General features: G+C 46.7%; 1 protein-coding gene across 13 annotated transcripts in view; it reads left to right on the top strand.

The window, feature by feature from the left end:
* Window positions 1–211: 211 nt before the first annotated feature.
* The window catches only part of map7d3 (MAP7 domain containing 3), a 32578-nt gene continuing 9743 nt past the window's right edge, over window positions 212–23046 (top strand). The window contains exons 1-11 of one of the 13 annotated variants that reach the window (XM_030368092.1): window positions 212–314; window positions 7480–7584; window positions 7942–8022; window positions 8449–8612; window positions 11973–12084; window positions 12862–12945; window positions 13914–14021; window positions 15146–15244; window positions 15775–15876; window positions 17996–18124; window positions 20931–21073. In XM_030368092.1, coding sequence (XP_030223952.1) covers window positions 8511–8612; window positions 11973–12084; window positions 12862–12945; window positions 13914–14021; window positions 15146–15244; window positions 15775–15876; window positions 17996–18124; window positions 20931–21073 — 879 coding nt within the window. In that variant the 5' untranslated portion in view covers window positions 212–314; window positions 7480–7584; window positions 7942–8022; window positions 8449–8510. Of the gene's footprint in view, window positions 315–841; window positions 957–7479; window positions 7585–7941; window positions 8023–8448; window positions 8613–11972; window positions 12085–12861; window positions 12946–13913; window positions 14022–15145; window positions 15245–15774; window positions 15877–17995; window positions 18125–20930; window positions 21074–23046 lie in introns of those variants that run through there. The other 12 variants (XM_030368084.1, XM_030368083.1, XM_030368085.1 and 9 more) reach the window with 12 other exon arrangements.

Below are 23046 nucleotides of genomic sequence, written 5' to 3'. Positions count from 1 at the left end.
TTCCATTGAAATATTGATTATTGCATTAGGTAAGCATTAAATAAGACACTGGGAAATTCTGTGAAATTGAAGCCATTGTGCAACCAAACCCCTTCGTGTGATGTTACTTCTTCCTGTTTACCATGTAAAATAAATGAGGCCCTCTGGCTAAAGCATGTGAGGCAGTCTTGAACAGACGATGTTGTGTTCAGGAAAGGCGACAGAACATAGAGGTCTGGGAAAAAAAGAGCCTCCTTGCTGCTGAAACATATCAATATATTTTGCCCTGATCATTCCCAGTTCGCCTCAACAGATTCTTCGACAACATCGACACGGTGAGCAACTCAAATTTTCAGAGCAGGGACCCATACTTGGACTATAACCCCAAAAGGTAACATTCTACCAGATGTATTGATGCATTTTGTAGGAGTTTTCTTTCTTTCCACTGCACGGTTATAAGTCACAAGTTGCGAGCAATTTGGTCGGTAGGTTTTAAAAGTAATTATATTGTTTTGCGGTGTACATTTTTGTATGTCCCTAATATATGTATGTTTTTCCATATGGTATTCCACAGTTAATGGAACTTTCAAATGTAATTGACTTCTATTAAAATGGGATATATGAGAGAATATTATTTGTATGTTAAAATACAATGACATTAACTGCAACGATGAGAAATATGTGTATCCTTTTATTTACTATCAAGTATGGCAATTTTATATTATCATCTGATGCCGTTTTTCACCCAACACCCATTAGGCCCTACACAATATTATGAGCAATTCACATTATAGCCTGCATCGAGCCTCGGATACGCTAGGAGGCGTTATTGGTCCTAATTGCATGGTCCACGTCCCCGCGCCCTACCGGCGGCTATGTGTTGCGCGCCTCGGCTTCAGAAAAAGAGAGAGAGAAGGGAAACTTCACAGAAATGGCGGAGAGTGCGACGTCTCTCAAAGGCTTGCGAGCCCAAATGGGTAAGAAACACGTCGGCCGTCTGGATGATAAATGCACCGATCGCTCCTTACCCTGGTGTATTAGTGTGTGGTGTTTTGTCGGCGACTGCCGCTTCTCGCTTGTTTATGTGTTGGTGTTTCCTCACGCGGTTAGCATACTTGGCTAGCTTGCTGCCCGGCTATTTGCTGACAATGGATATGCTTGGAAGTCTGCAACTAGTTTCCCCTTGTCTATCTGGTCAGCGATCATGCGACTTATTTGTCCCCAGTGAAATGCCTGCTCTTGCACCGGCGTTTGTAGTGAAACGAATGAAATATCAACGTATCCTAAACTTTTTTTCTGCCTGAAGTGGCTTGTTTAGGAGCTCGGTGGGCTGCTACAGTTGTACTTTTATTCCTACCAAACCAGGGATTTACATATGACTGCTTAGTGATAGAAGGTCTGTTTTGTGGCGCGATTAGTGAACAGGATGTATGCACTTATTGGGTAGTTAGCAACGTCGACGACCCGCTTTTGGAGAGCCCTGGACGTATGCACATAAAGTTGATGATGTTTATGATGATGACAAATTATTGGCTGATCAATGAAACTACTCGGAACCTCTGGTGATCTTCCCTGGCTGACCACAATGAGGTTTCCCCTCACTATGTTGACCCATCCTTTGTGATGGGTCACGTACAAAGAACTCCTGTCAAACACCATCTCAATAACTGAGCTTCGCTCCCCACCCAAGTATTGTTTTTTGTTGTTTTCGTCATTACTGTCCTATTCGCTTGATTGCTGCTCCGGCCAATTTACCGTTAATTTCATTTAACCGCGAATCCGGTTTGCAGACAGTTTATTGCCGCAGCGCAGTGGAGAAAAGTAAACCGTTCGACTTCCTGAACCGGTCCTTGGTCTCCTATGTTGTTTTTTAGGCCACCGTTGTCATGAGTTAACGGTATCGTTAAGCTTTTTTTTGTTGACATATGCCATTGCCCTCTCACTCTCGGCAGTGAAGCCATACAACAATCTGACCTGGTTTGTTGAGTTCTAGACGTTGTGTCATTAAAGGAAACCGCCATTATATGACATGTCTGCAAAAGGTGAAGGGTAATCGTTTATCAGCTGGGATGTGTGTCAAGTTGTCGCAATATAAATATATTTATATAGCGATCAGAAAAGTGCAGTAATGAATAGATTTATTGTGTGATTTTCCACATTGTGAATTTGTAAATAATTGAATTAACCGAATTTAGCGGTAGCAGACAAATGTAGTTGGTAAGCTCTTCGTTCATTTTTTGGATGGCCCCAGTCGTTCTTAGCGCAGATGTTTACTGTGTGTCTGTATCAGAGTTTGAATGCCTACTTTGTTTTCACTCAAGCTTCAGTCGGGGCTCACTGGTTGTTTCGAGGGTGTTTTAGGGAGTTCTCTGCATACTCGAATCGTTTGTGGACTGGCTCCATTTTTGGTGGTTGTTCTGAGCTAAAACGTGGCCAAAATTCGCTTCTCACTTCATCCTGTATGATTTGTGCATTCTTTCAGTTGACAGACATGTCTTTTGATTAATGCAGCTCTGGGAAAAAAATAATATATGTCGGATGATTGTTGAAGGAAAAAACTTCGAGTTGTCTGAGTCAAGTTATGAATGAGTGTTGGTCTCTGTTGTATGACAAGCCCCCTCTTCAGAGGTCTCCTTCCACGACTTTGTGTCATGGCACAGTATACGGGTCATGAATAAATGAACATTGCCAGGGAGCCGACCTGTGCATAAGTGTGTCACCTCTACAAGTATGTGAACCAGGAGGCCATGCACCATCTAATTATGATGGAACATCAGACAACTTGGAGACCCGCCGCAAGGCTACCGCCCTCTTTTTTTTTTTCTACTCTTTGGCTCGACCGAAGGCTCCTACAGAATGTAAAACATGAGAAATATTTCTGAACCGGGTTAAGTTTGACCAAAGGCGGAAACAGACCTGCCTTGATTTTCTTGGCGTAATTTCTAAACATTATATGAACTCTCAACAGAACCAAAGCCTCACGTGTTCTTACCATGGTTTGATTGTGTTGTGCGCATAGTCTAGTTATTTTGTATAATGTTATTCGTTGGAAATGGCAGTCCACAGGTCAGGCAAGATGTATTTGGAAGCGCACCACTGAAACACAACATTTTTTATATTTGAATGGGAAATATTTGAATTTGCATATCCCTAGCCTTTGCTTTTGTTTTGTGTTAACCTCAATTTACAATGCTATTCACATTCTTTTTATTTTTTGTTTTTAATAGACTCCATTCCCAATTTATGTTTTCGAAACAAAACAAACACTTGAATGAATACAATCCCCTTCTACAAGATGTATTTTGGATAGAGGCCTTTTTAAGTGAGACCCAGATGAAGCATCCTGCTGAAGTCCAGTCAGGGAACGCTGTGGTACCGAATAGAGGATGGGACAATCATTATCTCGCTCGTTCCAGAAATAGCTGGCTTACCTTAACATGACGAAGCCTTAAGTAATCCCAGAGGTGTGTGTGTGTGTTACCTCTGTAACACCAGGGTCTGTATATTATTTTATAAAGTTTACACTGCCATAGCATTAACATGGTATAGCATGGTAAGGCTTATTGCATGGGTAAGTGTTAAACACGGATCTGCCCTTAACTGGTATGTTGGCAGTCGACCCGAACGGGCCTTGGGCCTGCTGGGCCGTTTCCTGTTTAGTCATGTCCAGCTTGTGGAGGGATGCCGTCGGGAGCCCCGTGGTGAGGGACGGGACTTAACTGGGCTCATAACAACCCTACTGCCTAACCTATCCAGTTGCCCCACAAGTGGAGCTGATTGGCGCTGGGCCCTCCATCTCATGTTGTCCAGGCCTTGTTGTATCATAGTTTTTATTAGCGTGTGTGCTGGAGTAGATGCAAAAGCATGATCAGTGGATACAGCGTTTGCCGCAACTGCTGGTGGTTTTGCCATCTCTCCAAAGCTATAATTACAATATTTTTCCAAATCAAGCCCTCGGTTCTCAGTATCCTACCAACGAGCATCAGCAAGTGTATGCTAATCAATGCTATCTCCATAGTGATGGGGAGATGAAAGGCAGGCGTCTTCTCATTGGTTCCGTGCCCTGTGTCTACCAGGACCAATCTGGGATCTCATGAGGCCAATGGAGAAATAAACAGAAACGATGCTCTGTGAATGTGCGTGGGTGACGTGTATGTTTCTGTGCGTGCGTGTGTCAATAGATAGTACTTTATATTTTCAATCACCCTCAATGGCACGTGCTCTTGTTTGACTTCCAGGGCCCTGTGTCAGGTCACTGCTCATGGCTCTTAAGCTGGGAGGCAGGCTAAGCCGTATACATTGCAGCGCAAAGCCGGTCTAAAGTTTGGTGCTGCGGCTCTGCGCGTGCCTGAGATTAGCGTCTTAATGTTAGAAAGACTTTTTCTTCCTGTTTCCTTTTAACACTGCAGTGCTGCTGCTGACCGACTCAGCCATTTTTTCTCCCGCCCTGTGCTTTCCGGTATATTCTCAGTTGTGTGATCACATGACCAAGCTGATTCGGATCCTTCACGGTGTCACGTTTCTGATGGGACGTCCTGTGGCTGAGATGTGGCCAGCTGTGATCCTTGGTTTTTTCTAACTTGCGATAGAAGATACAAATGTATTGTAAAGGTAACTCATCTGCTGTGCATCTGATAACCTTGTTATTTGCTTACTATAGAGACTTTATTTGCATACTATGGAGACTTTATTTGGATCGACAGAAAGTTTCTTATTTTAACAGAAATCCAGCTGCTTGCAACATCATGGCAGTGCTGGGAACATTCATCTCAAGACACAGAGGCTGCTCTTATTTCATCGAAAAAATGTTTTCCGATATGTTTGACTAGAACTACTTAGTTCAACACAAATTGATCACTTTTAGTTGTGAACAGCTGCAGTGCTTCAATACGGGACTAATTGTATTCTATGTAAATTAGCCATATCCTTATGGTATGATCAGCAGGCGATCACCCGTGGACATTCAAATCCGATGGTCGTCTAACACACATGTATACCTTTTTATTTATCTCCACCCTCCCATGGGATTGACTGGACTGGAGTGTAGCGTGAGAGCAAAAGTGAGCTGACCTAGTGCACTTCCTCTAGGGATAAGCCGCGGACCCATCCCCTCTGTAATCCACTTTGACCCTTTGGAAACAACTGTGTTCTGCTCTTATGCCAGTCTCTGGGCTTTTGGGAAGGGCAAGTCTCGTCAGCGCATTGTCCTTTTTTGAGGATTCTTTTATCAGGACATGAAACGGGATACCTGGCCCAGGTCGGGTTCAGCGATGCTTGATAAGCGACGGCAGTTAAGATTACATTTGGGGAAACGGCTTACGTCCAGGGCTTGGAAATAGGCTGTATCCCATTTTAACATATGGTGTTGCTCTTCTAAATGACACTGATCAAATTTATATTGGCTTTCCTTTTAATGGACAGATTTGTTTCTTTGGTTGTGGCGGTTGTGTGTGTGTGTGTGTGTGTGTGTGTGTGAATACAAGACAATTGTTATCTTTCAACTTGTGTTTGTATAGTGTCTCCCTTCTGAACTCCACGTCAATGTACATGTTTGTCAATGATATTCCAACCATCAACTTTTAACCCCGGCTCCATATGTTCCCACGTATCCGATCGGTAGCCTCCTCCTCTGGGTACACATTGCAGCCACCATCACGCCCTGCAGTCGCATGACAAACAAAAGGCACGCCGGCTCTATTTGATAGCCAAATGAGTGCACAAAGGCTTTACCGCTCAATTTGTCCAGGTCACCTTGTGTTACGAGAAGCCTCCGTCTCCCTCCGGGGGGGGGGGGGGGGAGGGAGTGGACCAAACGGGCCCTTTATCCTCTCCTCGTTTGGCTGAATGAGGAATACGATGGCCGACGGCCTCCCTGTTGGTCGAAATAGCCCTGATCCTCCCTTGTGACATGCTTACTTCACTGTGACTCGGCCAGTGGTATTATTTAGCCTACTTCAAAAATAACTCCCCCCAAACCTATTGATGGCTCTGGTTGGATGCTTGGAGCGTTGAATATTGATGCCTTAATGTGATTAAAAGTCAACTTAATTATGTTATTTACTGATTTCCCTCGAGGCATTGAAGCCTAATTTGCTGAAAGCTGTAATTATATTACCCACAAATTAACTGTGATAATTGGGGCCTTTTGGGATTTTATAGTGTTTTGATTCTAATAAATGAAATAGTGCTAACGGCTAATTTCCTGATTACATTTTAACGTTTTAAATATGAGCCATTCTTCCATTTTTCTTGGCTTCAGACGTAAAACAGCAGTGTGAATTGATAAATAATGCATGTGTTGAACGGAATTAAAGGAGAGTTCTAGGCCAACCCTGAAGCTCCAGTGTTCATCAATAATGTGAGTATCACATGAATGGTTACCTCTCTTCCTGTGTCAGCAACTCTGGCACGGTGGAGGACTTAGACACATACAAGGGCATGGAAACGAATGGACAGAGGGACCCAGAGGGAGGAAAGTCTAGCCACGAGGGCGCTAGGCTACAACCAGGGCTAATAAAGCCTCATCATCCCCCCACTTCCTTCCCTCTATTGGTCCATTAACTCTGCTGTTGCCCTCGTCTCAGTTTTGGCCCCGCTCAGGAAAACTGGCTATTTATGCCTGTTGTTGTGAACCCTGGACACACAAAATGCTGGCCAGAATCCGGCGAAGAGCAGGTTCCACTAATCACCCAGCCGACATGCAGCCTGCAAATGTAGGCGATTACATGCTCTGTACTCGGGATTACAATCAGTGTGGGCTATTATGCTCGGGGGTGCCCCTCTGTGTTGGGTCTGGCCTCTGTCTGGCTTGCTGTGTAATGCAAACACTGATCAGCCATGTCGAAACCCCCCTCACCCCGGCGCCCCATGCTCGGGGCAGACATCTGAACTGGATAATAATCGAAGCAGGAACGAATAATGACCAATGAGAGCTAGTTTAAAAATGATTCAGTCCAACCAACCTTTTTTGTTTACATTTGAGATCTTGCTCAAATGAACTACAACCACAAGGGGACAGTTCGATTTTTATATCTCACTTCGACAAAGTCATGCAATGCCGCACACTTTGGTCCCCATCAAGCCGTTGCTACCAAGCAGCACTGTTCTGCTCCAGATCAGGACGAGACGTTGGCAGGGCCGCCCCCCACGCGGCTGCCCCCTCTCTGCCGATGTCCCAGCAGCCTATCACATACCGTGTGTGTGTGTGTGTGTGTGTGTGTCCACTGGTCCCACTGTGTGCAGGGACGGTGTAGGGGTTGGGACGGCGGGTGTTCACTTTTGGCAGACTGAATAGCAGGATTGTTCTGTAGATTCAAATCCGCCTGGGTCGCTCCGACACTTGCATTCCTATGCAGGGAAGACCGCACTTCGAAATCGTGTTTCCAGAAAGCGCCCGGCCCGTCGTTCATTGGCTCGGGTTCACCAATGTTGTTGACATGTCGGGCCAGGCTGGGCCGAGGCGTGTGACTGACATTACTGTGTGTGTGTGTTTGTGTTCAGCTGCCGCTGCCCAGGCCCAGGCAGAAGAGCGCCGCAGCCTGTCTGGGAACAGCCCAGGGCCGACACCACCCAGCACAACCGCTAAACCTCAGGGGCCCAAGCCAGGTAATGGACACCGACGACGGCCCGCTGGAGACGTGCTAACCTGGTGACTCAAAACAGGGGACGAACTGACCCCTGCCACCAGTTTCAACCAGTTATCACCGCTGTGTAGTTGTACTGATTAAACTCTCTCCTGGAATCAGCCCCACTAGATGCTCTTCATTGCTGTAGCCAGTGCAGTCCTCAAAGTGCATTATCCTCGTTTATCATATTCCTAAATCCCTCATGACACTGCACACACACATTGCAATGCCTTCACCGTCCAGCATGGAGGATCACTTCTGTGTGTGTGTGTGTGTGTGTGTGTGTGTGTGTGTGTGTGTGTGTGAGACTTGACGCTATCAATGTGTGTGCTCTCAGTCATCGACGGCGCCGTAATCAGGATAGACGAAAAACTACGAGTAGCAAAGGAGAGACGGGAGGAGGCGGATCGACAACAAGGTAGGATGCCGAGAGGGGCGGAGCTACAAAACCGTAATGGATAGACACTGACCGATCAAAGACATTAGCCTTCGATTTGTGTTTTAGATGCTGCTCTTCAGTCACACGAGCTATTAAACACTTTGGGTAATGAAGCAGTCGTCAAGAAAAGACTGCTTTGAGACTTGATATTGTCTGGGATTTAACTCTTCGCCACATCATGCAAGGATTTCTAAACATTTTGTGAACTCTTCATTCAAGCACTCATTTAATTGCGTAGACATTGTCGGGCATGTTGACACAAGCCATGTAAAGCCATATATTCAATTTCAATTGTATTTGTATAGCCCTTAATCAGCCCTGAAGTCTCAAAGGGCTTAACAGGCCAAAAACTCCCTTCAACTCATACTGGACGTTCTTATCTCCTCCTCTGTTCCCCCCCATCAGCACTGCGAGATAACCAGATAGTGGAGCGGGAGCGCAAGGCCAAGCTGCAGGTGGAGCGACAGATGGAGGAGCGCCAGAAGAAGCTTGACGAGCAGCGCAGGAAGGAGGAGCAGAAGCGCTCCGCCGTGGAGGAGAAAAGGAAGCTGAAAGCGGAGGAGGAGAAGGTAGCTGGCTGCCCGACCCCGGGGCCCAACCCTAAGACATAGACCCGGGGCCTTACAACCCCGGGATTTAACCCGGGTCCCCTACACACCCCAAGACATAACCCTTGGCCCCTACACACCCCAAGACATAACCCTTGGCCCCTACACACCCAAAGACATAACCCTGGGCCCCTACACACTCAAGAAATAACAGTGGGCCCCTACATACTTGGACAGGGTTTCCGCAGGGTTGTTAAAGGTAGTAAATGAAATCAGCCCAAATGAAGGCCATTAAAAAGTAATAAACGTCATCTGACGAGCTATTACATTTCCAACAAGGCCTATGAGTTTTTCAATTTGTGTAATTTACGTGCAGGCCTATCTCCTAAAATTACTAAAAGTTGCGTGGATTTATTTTTATGTTGCGAGTAGGACCTGAGCGATATCAATGATGTCACGTGGTGCGTGCGCTGAAACAAACTGGTTATACCCGGCTGGCTTGCTGCCAAACCACTTCGCGAGTTTGCTTCTGTTAGTTCAGTCCTTTGAAAGACAACAATGGAGAAATGCACATTTTCGGACATCTGGCTGAGGAATCTATATTTAAAAAATTATCGCAAAAAGAACATTTCTTTGACCAGTTGCCATGGTTATATCAGTGTGGTTAATTTGCAGTTTGGGTGTTGATTAACGTTGTTGTCAGCTTACTGTTACATTAAACTGTAATCAGAAAATGCGGTTATATGCTATAGACCCTATAGTATCTGTGGTATAAAGACTGGGACGAATTTCGAATTATAAATATGTACACTTTATGTTGAAAGTATATAGACCGTCGCGATTCCCATTGAAACTAATGGCGCTGTGATTATTCTTCAAAACGAGAGCTGGTAAATTGTAGAAAATTAATTAGACTGTAGTCAGACAACGCGGTTATATATTATTGACCCTAGAGAGTATCTGTGGTATAAAGGCTGCGACGAATTTCGAATTATAAATATTTACAGTCCATAACGTTAGCTCTCTGGCTTAAAGCTCAGCTGACTAAAATACCTCCCATTGCCAAGTCGTAGCTAAGGTCCGTCCTATTTATGTGAAAAACTTTAGATTTGGATTGTAAAACGCATAAATATATAAATGAATGATCTTAATTTATTTTCTTTGGCAATTGACCATAGTATAAGCGGGATAATGCCCTTTGAGGTGTCAAAAACATGTTTAATCGATCGTAATTAAAGGGGACTACTTTTTGAGGGAGATGAACTCAAACACGAATAAGAAAAAACATAATTAATTTTGAATTGTTTTATGTTGGCAAGCAAGAAGTAGAATAAATGCGATAATCAGTCTTATTAAAACGGTTTATGCAACCAACCGCACAACAAGACATGATTGCGGCTCTTGTCGCTCTCGTCTCTTTCTGCATATGACATGCTCGTAGAGCGGGGAGTGACTTAGACTGATATCCCTCTATAGAAAGTACACTGGTGTGAATATGCGCCACGGTATGGATTTTGATGTTGCAGTGTGACCGGTAGACAGCCGTGTTTACATGGACACTTCTGATCCGATTAGAAGTGGAAAAACAGCTCAATCGGAATAAAAAATTATCATATACACGGCTCAACTCTGATCGGAATATAATTCCATGCGGAATAGAAGAGGTGCAGTCCGCTATAATCGACATGTATACACTTATTCCGATTGGTTTAGGGTGGGTGCGGCTACTTTTTAACTTGGAGAGATGGCATCACCAGCTGCAGTATTTCGCAATTGGTCAGTCGGTACTTTTATGCATACCGAACTTGACCGCTGTCAAGGAAAGTGAATTTTTTGCCTGATTCACGTCTTTCTTACCACTCCGTAAGTAGTGCGGTAACTTATCAACCCCAGCGCGTCCTGTTTCTAAGCGAAGTCAATGTCTTTTGCAGACTATTTCTCTGCTGTTTTGGCAAGGAGCCGTGTAATGATGTATAGAACGTCGCCGGTCATTATCGAAAATAATACCCTTCAGGGTGAAGCAAGACACCTACGCTTCACATCGCGGCCCGGTTCGCCCTGTCGGGTCTTATTTACCCCATAATGACCGGCGTTTTGTACTACAACTTTATCCCTTACATATATCATATAAGTTCAGAACAACATAACGGTTGTGCGCAAGAGAAGTACGAACATAAGCTTACCACTTTTGTAAATGCCATAGGCCTATATGCAGTACATTCTGATTGCATGATAGGAATAGATTTATTCCGATTAGAAATCTAATCGGATCAGAAGTGTCCATGTAAACGTGGCTAGTGTTGTGTGTAACGCGTTACTACACGGTACTTTTTCATGTCAAACCTTTACACTGTAATAACAATATTTAAGGAGGTAATTATAACTTAACTTCAACACTGGACACAAAATCTCTCTCTCTGGCACTCTATGTCTGTCTACTTTGTGAAATATTGATTGAAAACTATGGACCAAGTCCCGTTGGGACATCTTGATTATTCCAACTCCTATGGTCTCTCTCTTGAAGTCGTGCTGGTATTAAAAGATATGATTAAGGTATTAAAAGGTAGTAAATTCAACTTAAGAATTTCTGTATAAACCCTGTTGGAACATAAACCTGTACCCCAACATTACCTTTGCCCCTACACACCCGGCACATAACCCTGGGTCCCTAAACCAGTGGGGCTTAATCCTCGGCCCCTTTATGTCCCCGGGACATAACCTTTGGCCCCTGGAGCATCTCAGTTTATTCTCAATCAGATCCAAAATTATTGCACCAGGTAAAAACATTACGACCGCTTTTCTTTGATCTAGTGTATTTTGTTGCTGTTAAACTTAGTTTAACTACAAAATAGTTTATATTGAAATGAAATTAAGCAAAAAATATCTATATTGCACAGCGCTACAGCATCTTGATGGAGGTTTCATGTTTCTTTGTGTATTGATTTAGTCCTCTACCCAATGTTTCTGAGCAGGCGCATTTCTAAACCTAACCTTTACAATCCAGCAGTTTTTTAAGAAAGACGTACGAAATGCCTATCTCCCTGCAAAAAAAGGATGCAATCCTCAACAGAATCTAAGTTGGCCTCATTGATTTTGATGTCAGTGGAAAAGATCCAACACAGAATCTGACCCGACGTAGTTGTGTCTGCCCTCGCAGCATTTATGTTGTCTAACTTTAAAACTATAAGTGCCCGAGCGGCAGATGAATGGCCTTCACTTATCCATTGCAAATGGATAGAGGATTTACTTTGGGAGCAGTGTAGTGCTGTGCTGAGGGAAACTCTCAGTACCCCTGTCCCATTGTGTGTGTGTCTCTGTTTCTCTGTCTCCACTTGTCTCTCATTCTCTCCCTTTCCGTTCCCCCCCCCCCTCTCGCCTCAGGAGCACTACGAGGCGGTGATGCGGCGGACCCTGGAGCGCAGCCAACGGGTGGAGCAGCGTCAGAAGCGATGGTCTTGGGGAGGTCTGTCCACAGACTCGGACGGACGAGCGGGTAAGATGCATCCCTTCCTCCCGACCACGTTTTGTCGTGCTCCTCATTCTGTCTCTCACACTTTGCCACTGTTCTCATGTTCCTCAGCTGCTATTCATAGTTTCTCTCTACATCTCCACCTCTTTGTTCACTTGGCTTGCTCTCCTCCTCTGTTTCTATAGCTAGCTCTATCGTGCTAGCTCTTGATGTCTCAACTATCTATCCCTCTTCTCTCTTTCTAACTGTCTGTCGACGATCTATGTCCCTCATTATCCTTTGCTCTCTCTCTCTCTCTCACTAAATAATGGCACAGTGGTTTGTTTGATGTCAGGACAATAAACCACCCATGTCGGAGGATGCATGATATCCGGCCACGTCCTCCTTTTTGTTTTGTCACGGCGATATCAAAATGTCCAACGGTCACTTCCTCGTGGTTCTGTATGCTTTCATAACCCTTTCTTCTGCAGATCTGTCTAGCCTGTAGGAGTTTGATTACAGTGGTATCGAAATGAGTCAAGTATCTCACCTTGTCACAGTTGTTTGAACCAGTTACGTTTTCTCGTACCAGGTTTTAACTTGATATACAATGCATTAACGTACATATATTTCCCTGGGTGTGTCTTATCGCCCTGTGACTTTTTTTTTAATTCAACTAGTCTCAACCCTCAGTGTGGAGCTCCTGCTTAATGGCTTTTTTTCCAGGTCTGCTCATTCCACATCCATGGAGGTTTCCTGTACCTGTCTCTCAGCCATGTCCATGTCCTGAGAGACCTGTGTTTCTCCCCCCTCCCCCCACAGGAGACTCTGATGCCAGCGTCTCGTCTCCAGTAGCTATAGAAATCACCCCCGCCTCGCCACAAAAGCCCCCAAGGAAAAAGCAAGGTTTCGGTTGTTATTTACCCACCATCGGTGTTGCCTCACCCCCCTACCTCACCTCCACTGAGGAAAGGAAACACAGCATGGACTCGCACGTGCACTGTTCGTCTTCTTTGTGGGCTTGGATTTCTAAAATGTTCCACACACAGACACACAGACACGCACACACACACACACACAAGACTGTCGCTTGCGCTCTAACCAGTCGGCCACTAACAACTTCCTGGTTCCTCCCCCACCCCCCCACCCCCACAAACCTCTCTGGGGAAACCAAGCTTCAGTGGAATACCATGTGTAAACATGTCGGCTGTAGACTTTGCTTTGTGACTGTATGTTGGGATCCGTTGGGCCGGGTTGACACGTTTTTAATCTACTCAATATGATCAGATGTCGGACCGGTATGTCTTCTCGCCTTTACAGCCTCATGTTCTCGCCGCTCTTTGTGGATAATTGAGTCTCTTGAGCTTGCGTTTGGATGGAATGTTCTGCGGTTCGTTCTACAGGTTTCCTCGCTCTCCCTCTCCCCCCTACCCCCCTTAACAGTGCTGCTATCGAAACCAAAAAACGCTTGGCTGAGATAAGCATCTGGATGTTTTTTTTGGTCTACGTTTATCCTCCGGCAAATGTACCGTTCTACATGTTGCACTGCCATCTGAGGTGCTGCTTCACATGAACTTTCTATCCGTGCACTACTTGTATAAGTATTCCATTAAAACGTATGTTTTTTTGTATGCTTAGCTTTATTTATATACAGTAGGTCCCAGAGCAAAGGTTTAAACAGTGTAAAACATTTAGAAGCTCCTAGGGTTCTTCCTCCTTTCCTGTGTCCAGCCCACACAACCCTTTTGCCATTAGCCTCACTCCTGTTAGTTTAAAAATAAAAACCTCCTCCTCCTCCTCCCTTGTCTGTCCTCCTCCTCCACCTCCACCTCCTCCCTTCCCTTCCTCTCCACCTCCTCCCTTCCCCCTCCTAGTGGACAAGCGCTCCACGTCCACCATGAACCTGAAGCAGTCGGGCGACGCTGCCATCAGCAAGCGCCTTTCCACCTCCTCCGCTACCCTCATCAAAACCCCTGATAAAAGTAAGTCTCCCCTACCCTTCTCCTCCCCGCTCCTCCCGCTAGTCTGACCGGCCCCCACCCCGTGACCTGAACCCCTCGCCAGGGGTTGATGATCAGCGAGCGCACCCAGAGCACGTGGATGTTAAATGAACAAGTGCGTTGCCAGTAAACGAAAAATGTCTTCGGAACAGGCCAAAGACTGCTGAAAGTGAGCAAAGTGTTGCTTGGAAACACTGTTGGGTCGTACCAGGTTATTTTCGTCACCTGGTATCGCTTGTCCTCATGACCTGTGCTCTGCTGCTGTCCCTGTTTGATACAAGTGGGCTTGTTTTTGACTTTCTCTTTTGAAATGTCTGTATGGCAGCCGATCATAGGCCGTCTGCAGCTAGGCCTTCTCTGACTGGCCACCCGTTTTTTGTAGACTTTGAACTTTGACCCCTTTTCCCCCTCCTCCATGTTCAGGGTTTGACACACAAGCTCAGCGATGCACAGAGCGAGACTGGTAAACCCAATGATTTAGCTTGCTGTCTCTGGTTCCAGCCGATGAAGACAATCCAGCATGAGCACTGATTCAGATTAATCCATAGCATTCACTCGCTCTACATTATAGGACAGTCATGCAGAATCAGGATTTTTCATACAGGCCTGCAAAGCAGTGAACAGCGATACTCGTCAGTATCTGAATCATTTAAATGTAAATTTGCCTGCCCTGATTCTTCAGGTAAAAGTAGTGATTTTGATTGTCAAACAAGGTATTACCATAATCAGCATAATCTTTCTACAGCGTCATGATGCCCGTCCCTCAGTATGTGATGTTGCTCTTTTATTGTGTCTTGGGCGTTTTTTTTTTGCAGTTTGTTCAGTGCCAACCCGAAGGATCCGAAAGTATTTAAAAAAGAAATCACATTGTTGGTGACTTATCAACTAACCAATCGTTGTAATTGGTCTGCTCAACAAGTTTAGCGTGTCTGATGTGTGTCGAGTGTGTGTGAGCGTGCGCGGACGTATATGCGCGTGCATGTTTTTTCTGCGATCGCACACACACTTGCTGCATTCAAATCAACAGCTTGAGTGTGACTGAGTGTGAGTGTGCTGTACGAGTGCTGCCCCCACTTCACCTCGCGTGTTTCATCACTGTCCCTCAGGTGCTAAGCGGAGGAGTGCGTCTTGTCAACGGTTGCCTAGCAATGGCATTGCTCCTCAGGCTAAGGAAGACGGCAAAAAGCCCCAGGTGGAAAAGCCAGGTGCAGGAGTACATCCACGACCCGCCGCACACGCACTCCTCATAGTGTCCCTCCCTCCTCCTGCCTCCTCACTGGCTTCAGGAGGAATGTTGTGGAGGAGGGATATGATCCCTGGAATCAATGCCCCTTTAAAGCGAGGGCTACCGCGGTAACAACCACCCAGCCGATGTAATGGATAGACTCCTACCGGCTGATGGGAGCTCTAGTGGTCAAATGCTGACATTGCTGTTTCTACTTAACTGGCGCAGAGGTTGATGTGCTATTTGTATTTCAGATTGCTTAAGATGTATTTTTGTAATCTGTTCACTTATTCAGCGATAGCAGGAGGGAGGGATGGTTTTACCCCCCCTCTCTATTTATAGCTCGCTGCCTTGCTCTCGGCTATGATTGGATAATCCACAAATGAATAGTGACAAATTGAACACGCATGACATCCAAAGGCATCGGCGGGGACTTCCTATTTTGTCCCCCCCCCCCCCCCCCCCCGGCGGGCTCTGTGATTGGCTATAACCCACCTCTTTCCTCTATAGGCCGCAGTGTGATGAAGAGAAGCTCCTCCCTCTCTCGGGGGGGCGGGGTCCGAGCTCAGACCCCTCCCGCCAAACCCGATAAGGGCACCACGGACGATCAAGGTTGCTAGCATGTGAAATCGACGGTCACGTTTTAACTTCCTAATCGCCGTGCCTGCATCGCTTAGGGCATCCATCTTTAACCTAAAGCACGCGCCCGTGACTCATCATCGGCTTGTTTCTCGCTGGAGCTCTCACCGACGTTGCTCTATGCTCTCCTTGATGTTTTAACGTGTTAAACACGTTAATAACATGGTCTTTGGCGCCCCGATGTGCGCCATGAAGCTGTCCCGTCCACAGGCGGCCAAAGCTTTCCGGTCTTCTCGGCCCAGGTTGAGGCCGTGGTCTCTTGTTGCTTTAAGGCAGCGGGCCGTGGCACTGCCTCTTTTCTAACGGTCCGATAAGCTCTCTTACTGTACCCTTTCCCACAAGGCGCTGCCGACATTGTCTGCCTCACACCTTTTTTTATTCCTCTCTGTCCAACCCCCTTTTTCGGTTGGACCGCGAATACCTCACCAACGGCTAATCTTGTTTTAACCTCATTCTTTGAATCGTTTTGTTTGCCTGCCAAGCATTGCTTTTGTTTATTCGCCCCCCCGATCCCCTCTCTCTCTTTGTGCGCTAAAACTAACACAATGATTTGTTTATTTGTCACAAAGTGTTTGTTGTCCCCCCCCCAAGATGACGTCAGAGGGCTCTGCGCTCTGGTGTGCCGGTGGCGCGTGTGTCCTCGTGTCGGGGGGCCCGGCCCGGCACCGTGTGTCACCCCACTACTAACCAGCGATGCTTCTGTTTGTCCTCTGTAGCCGTGTCAACGTGTCCCCGCACATGACCCGGGCGGCGCACATTGTTCCTGTCCCGTGCACCCTGTCTGGATGGTGTTTTTTTTTTTAATGTGTCAATAGTTAGCCTGCTGCATGCTGCTGTGTCTTTTTGTGTTGTGTCACGGTCTGAAACACAATGCCGTCCGACTTGAATGCAGGAGAGAGAGAAAAAAGGCAAAGCCGACAAAGCAGGACTACAGGTTTCCCGAGATAATCCCTTTCGAAATGCCCCGGAGTCCCATGTATTTTAACCTATATTATTGTTGTTCATAGACCGCCGTACTGTTAAGGCAGGGTCTAGATAGCCGGGCCCAGACAAGCTAGCCATGCGGCTGCACTCCTAAGGCTAGAACAGAACTGACAGGTCTGTCAGCAACAGATGTCCTCTTTGACAGCCATTTAGCAAGAAGTCCCCCTTCACGATTTCTAGGTCCCATAGTTAGACACGTAATGGTTGGCTCTCCATATATCTCTTCACTTAACTCTGTTGATTCCTCCTGTTGGTTTAAAAACTATTTAGTCACAAAAAGGGTCTTCAGTTGATGGTTTAATTTTCTTATTTATTTTTTCCCTGAGAAACAAGAGCTCTTTTTCCCTATGGCAAATTGAAGGGGAACCATAATGTATAACTTTTATTATATCGACTAATATTTCATAATGGAAAAGCTTTACTGTCCACTTAACTGCAATTGGTGTTACTTCATTTTAATAATAATGTTCCATACCAAATTTGTAAGGACACATAAGAGCTCTCGTCTTCTGTCTATTGGTCCGTGCTATGATCTTCCCCTTCCAGCCAAGAAGTCCCCTTTCTCTTCCTCTCTCTCTTACTCCCATGTTCTTCAACTAACGGTTTGATTGTTATTTCTTCTCTCAGCCACGCCCTCCACTGTCACTCGAGGAACCACTGTCTTGACCTTGTTGTCCTTCTGGTTTTGTGATGACTTACTATTGTTGCTGGACATTCAAGCTCTGGCCTGGCTCTCAGTACTCTGCCATGGCTCCCTTCACTCGCGAACCCCTACATTTTACACCATTACATGTGTAAAATGTGTGATGTCATACACAAAGCGTTGTGAAGAGGAGGTCCATCCAAGACTACTGAGAGCCAACCTTGAACTTTTGCTTCTGTGTGTTAATTCCTCTTCCCCCCCCCCCCCCCCCCCCCCCCCACCCTGGACTGTTCAAATCACATGGTGATCCTCCTTAACCTCAACCACTTACTCACCAACTCCCTCCCCTCTTTTTTGCCCCCCCCCCCTCCCCCCTCCCTCACTTGCCTCCTCTTTCTTCCTGGCTTGTGTTTTTTTATCTTTGTCCTCCACTTTATTTTGGGGTTGGTTTCGGGGTCCGGTTAGCTCGCAGGGCCCAGCAGGCATGCGTTGCGGACGGAGGGGTCCTGAGCCGCCTGCTCACCCCCACCCAGGCCTCACTAGCTAGGAGCAAGAGTGCCGCCGCCCTGTCCGCGGACGGAGCAGACGCTGCAGGTAACCTCCCCCCCGGAGACCTAGGCAGGGAACCCTCTCTAGGCTCCCCTTGCCCCCCACATCCGTCTCCACCACCTCCTCCTCCTCAAACCCCCTACCCCCCCACCCTACCTTTCCCCCCCCCCTCCCATCACATCACTAGAAACACAGCCCCAGTCGACTCCCTGCCGTACCCGCCCACAAACCCCAGGGGTCCCGGTCTGGAGACCGAGCCCTGCAATAGACCCTGACTCTATTGCTGTGCCGCCATGATGCTGACGGGTGCCTTGTTGGTGGTGGTGTTGCTTATGGTGGCGGGTAGGCGTGTTGAAATCATGGCGGTTTGCTTGCAGCGTCGGCATTGTTGCATTCTGATTGGCTATGTTAAAAAAAAAAGTGGTATTTTTTTTGAAGTAGGATCAATGTATTTGGGGGAAACGGTTATGCACCATGAGATGCGAATCCTCCCATAGTGCTTCCATCGTCTTGAGATTCCTAAATCTCAGACTCTGATTAGGAGAGTGGTAGCATGGCCAGGTGGATGGCACAATGTGTCTAAGAAGACCCTGGGCCTCTGGCTGGGAGATCTCCTATAAGCTGCTTACTGTGTGTGTGTGTGTGTGTGTGTGTGTGTGTGTGTGTGTGTGTGTGTGTGTGTGTGTGTGTGTGTGTGTGTGTGTGTGTGTGTGTGTGTGTGTGTGTGTGTGTGTGTGTGTGTGTGTGTGGTTGCGTGAGAATGAAGGCGACTTGGGTAGCAGTAGTGGTAATGCAGCCCAGGGATCCAAAAGGATTTGAGTCGCAACCGTTTTAAGTGACCTGGACTGTCCCTGCTGCCGGCAATTTGGTTGTGTGGCGTCGCTGATGGATTAGCGTTTGGGGGTCAGTGTGTTTTTAGGTTTGATGCTTCAGGACACGTGTGTGTGTGTGGACTGGCCTCTGCTCGAAGAGTTGACGGGCCTTTTTGATTCGGTTAAACTTTTGTTTCTGTTCATTGGGTCATAAATCTCTCTCGATGAAACAACATAAGCTTATTACCCGGCATATGGTCGATTCCTCCAATGATTTCTGTTGTTTTTGTTTTTTGGTCTATTCCTTGAGCTCTAAGCGTCTTTGACGGAGCCCTACAGTGGGTTTTTTTTTGTCTGCCTCCTCTGTTGACGACCCTTTCCAGGGGTGTCGTTTGAGACATCGACCCCGTCATTACAAACCCATTAGGACGTATGGATCGGCTGCTAAGTGCAGCCCGCTGCTGAAATGTGAGGCCCCGTCTCTCGCGTTAAAGCACCAACCGTGGCAGGACTGGCAGCTCGCAGCGGGGCCCAGCCGCAGTCATGCTAGCGCCGGAGAACTGTAGAGTCAGAATTAATTACCGGCCACGTTTGGAACCTTCCCGGGGTCGAGCTCCCCAGGCCTCACCGACGGATTAGCGCTCAGGGCTAATCCCTCAACGTGACACAGCAAGCTACACTGCTACTACACTCATGCTTTTTATCACCATCGGTACCCCGGCCTATAAAATGCTAATTGTTTGTAGCCTGGGTGAATTTAGCTGCTCCGTATCGCGTGTTTGTCCAAGCCTAGGATCTGTTTACAGATGAAAAAGGGCTTTTGTGTGTCTGGCTTTGTGTTTTTATTTAATGGGAGTGCTCTGCGTCAGTCCAGCGGCCATTTTGCTGTGGCCTGAGGCCTGTACTCAAATCTCAGTACAAACGTGTGTCTGGAGTTTGATTAGTTAAAAGGTCTGACATGTGGAATTGACGTCTAAAATCATTTGTTTTTCTATTCTTGCTAAATCGAATGAACAAAATCGATATAACGACCAGCATGTGTTTGTGTTTGCTAACTGTACTGTATGTGGCAGACGTGTGTGTTTGCTTACGTGCATGTGGATGTTGGTGCGTGTGATTTGTGGTATTTGCTCACCGTTGTCATGCGTTGTGTGATGGTCGTTGCCGTGCGCTGAATCCCAAGGGCCTTGTTGTACCTGTCTGTCTCCATCTCCCCCGAACCCTCCCTATCACCTCCAGCTCTGCCAAGGCTTGTTATAAACATGCTGTTTGCTGCTAACAGATTACGTTAACTAACGCTTAGCTGTTTGTGTTTTTGTTTTTTTTTCCCATACAAAATCAACTCCATATTTCTCTCCTCCACGTTATTCCTCTTCACATCTTCTTTCTCCATCTCGCACTGTTCCTCTCCATCTCCCACTATGTTTCTCTCCCTCGCTCTCTCACCATCGCCCTCTCTGTCTCTCTATCTCCCTCTCTGTCTCTCTATCCCCATCTCTGTCTCTCCATCTCCCTCTCTGTCTCTCCATCTCCCTCTCTGTCTCTCTATCTCCCTCTCTGTCTCCATCTTCCTCTCCTTTTCTCCCTCCCTCTATTTCTTTGTCTCTCTCGCCATCTTTCTCTCTCCATCTCCCTTTCTGTTTCTCTCTCTCCATCTCCCTTTCTGTTTCTCTCTCTCCATCTCCCTTTCTGTCTCTCTCTCTCCATCTCCCTTTCTGTCTCTCTCTCTCCATCTCCCTTTCTGTCTCTCTCTCTCCATCTCCCTTTCTGTCTCTCTCTCTCTCCATCTCCCTTTCTGTCTCTCTCTCTCTCTCTCCATCTCCCTTTCTGTCTCTCTCTCTCTCTCTCCATCTCCCTTTCTGTCTCTCTCTCTCTCTCCATCTCCCTTTCTGTCTCTCTCGGTCTCTTACTCTCTTCCTACATCCCCCCCCCCCAATCTATTTTGCTGCTTTGCCACCTGCCCTCGGCCCTCTCCCCCCCCCCCCCCCCCCTCCTCCACCACCCTTGTCTGGTGCTGCCCTGACCATCTCCTTTACCAGAGTGTCACATGTGTCCTCGCTCAGCCTCGGCCAGCCCGCTACCACCCCCGCCCCGCGGGCCGCTGCGGAGCCGCAGCATCGACCGGCAGAAGAGCGGCATGACGGGCTCCGTCTCGGCCGACGGCGCCCTGGACCCCTCTCTGGTAACACAAACCCCCTTCCTCAAACCCTACCACCACCTTCCATGGTTTATAAGGTGGCTGGTGATTTATGGGTTAGAAACACGTATCTATTGACGTCACAAAAATTTGCATTTTATCACTTCCTGGTACCCTGCCTGAGGTCAAATGTATAAGAAACCAGGTCAACATTATGGTCTGCAGAGTGGGCGACGGAAAACAGTTGAACATCAGCATTGCACCTCCCACCAATACATACAAAACAGTGTCGGCGAACGTGAAATGTCTTGGCTTTTAAATTGGATATGATCTATAATTGACTGAATTACCTAGGTGTGTTGTTGGCTTTGGTTGCTGTTCCCTACAGCTAACTTAATGACAATTTAACACGCTATGGCTTACGGCCGGTTGAATGCTGATTCTCTTCCGCCACAAAGAATCAGATCTGGGGTCCGATTACAGGAGGATCCATTCACCTGGATATATAATCTCCGAGGGCCACTAGTATCACCCCACCTACAAGCCTATTGTGTCCACCTGTCCTATACCGGAGCGTGACGTGGACCAGCTACAATCTAGCTCTACAGACACACTGGACAGGTTGAGGTCAGGGTTAGCAAGATGGCTATACTAGGAGGAACCTGGTAAAATGTAGACATGAGTCAGCAGTTGCAAAGGAAGCGGAGGGACTGATAGCCCTGGGTTGTTTCTGTTAGTGTGATGCATTTAGAATTGCTGTCGCATTAAGCTGCCCAAAGGGCTCATCCACGATGCTACAAGATAGAATTTACAAAAAAACTGGCTGTCTTATACCTTACTTGTACATCACGAATTAGCTACAGATAAAATCCATCCCTTGTTTTATAATTTTAAAACGGCCTGTATAGTGAAGGCCTTGTCGAATAGTTTCCCTTGCTTGTCAATCATAAGAGAGAAGTGTTCTGTCTCTATTTTTCAGTTGCCCAGTATACGAATGTCCCTTTATAGATCAGCTACTTCTCAAATTCTTTGTGGGTCTGAGGAATGAGACTATATTTTTAGGCTCATTACGGTATAGATGGATATGGGCTTGGCTCTTACCATAATGAATCACAGCTCTTCATTCTTAAAACTTCAATGCTTTGTATTTTAGTAGACAAGACACCGCAAGCTGTTGAAATGGCAGCACTAGGCCGTATTGTGCCTAGCATGGGTTGAGGTGTGGCAGTCTCTGTTCCCTCTCTGGGTCAAGCCAGCCAGCCAGCCAGCCAGCCAGCCAGCGAGTCTTTCTCCGCTGTGGACACAGTCGGATACTGTCCCTGTCGCTGAGACAATGGCGGCCACAGTAGTGCGGTTCTACATGGAACAGATTGGCCCATGCAAAGCGAGCCACGCCCGGCCTTGGTGTCACCTGTCAATGACCGGTGATTTCCCAGTTCTCCCACTTTCCATTCCCTGCCTGCACACAGTCATATAGCGTGCTTGGGGAAATTAACTTTTATCGATCCTAAAGTTTATGTTTAGGATGTTATTTCTTTGCTGATGATGCTTTTGCGAGGCTAATTTATAGTATGCTTGTCAGAATCAGAACAGGGTTATTCTTCTTTGCGTCTTGCAATCTGACTTGCACTGCATATACCGATAAGATGGTATGTGTGACAGTATTGGCATTATGTGCAAAATGGAATAATAATCTTTTGTTTATTGTTGGATCAGTATTGCATTGTGTCGACAACGTCTCTAGGCGAAGCTCCTGCATGCATAAGAAAATCCCTCTATTGAGGTTTCTCTGTTGTTGCCTATAGTGGCTTTAGATGAGCTTGACAGTCTGAATAGACAGGAATGGGAGTTGACGGTCATCTGATTAGACAATGGCTATGTCTGCTCAGTTTTTTTCATATCACTTCCTCCCCCTCTTCCTCTTGTCTGTTCAACAAACGATGGCTCTTTAAGCCGGCTGTGAAACCAAGGCAGATACACCTTCTGAAACAAGCAACCACAATGTGTTGACTGCAAGG

This window comes from Gadus morhua, chromosome 10, assembly GCF_902167405.1.
Source record: "Gadus morhua chromosome 10, gadMor3.0, whole genome shotgun sequence".
NCBI lineage: Eukaryota > Metazoa > Chordata > Actinopteri > Gadiformes > Gadidae > Gadus > Gadus morhua.
The sequence above is the reverse complement of the archived record's forward strand: the minus strand, read 5'-3'. Positions and strand labels throughout refer to the sequence as shown.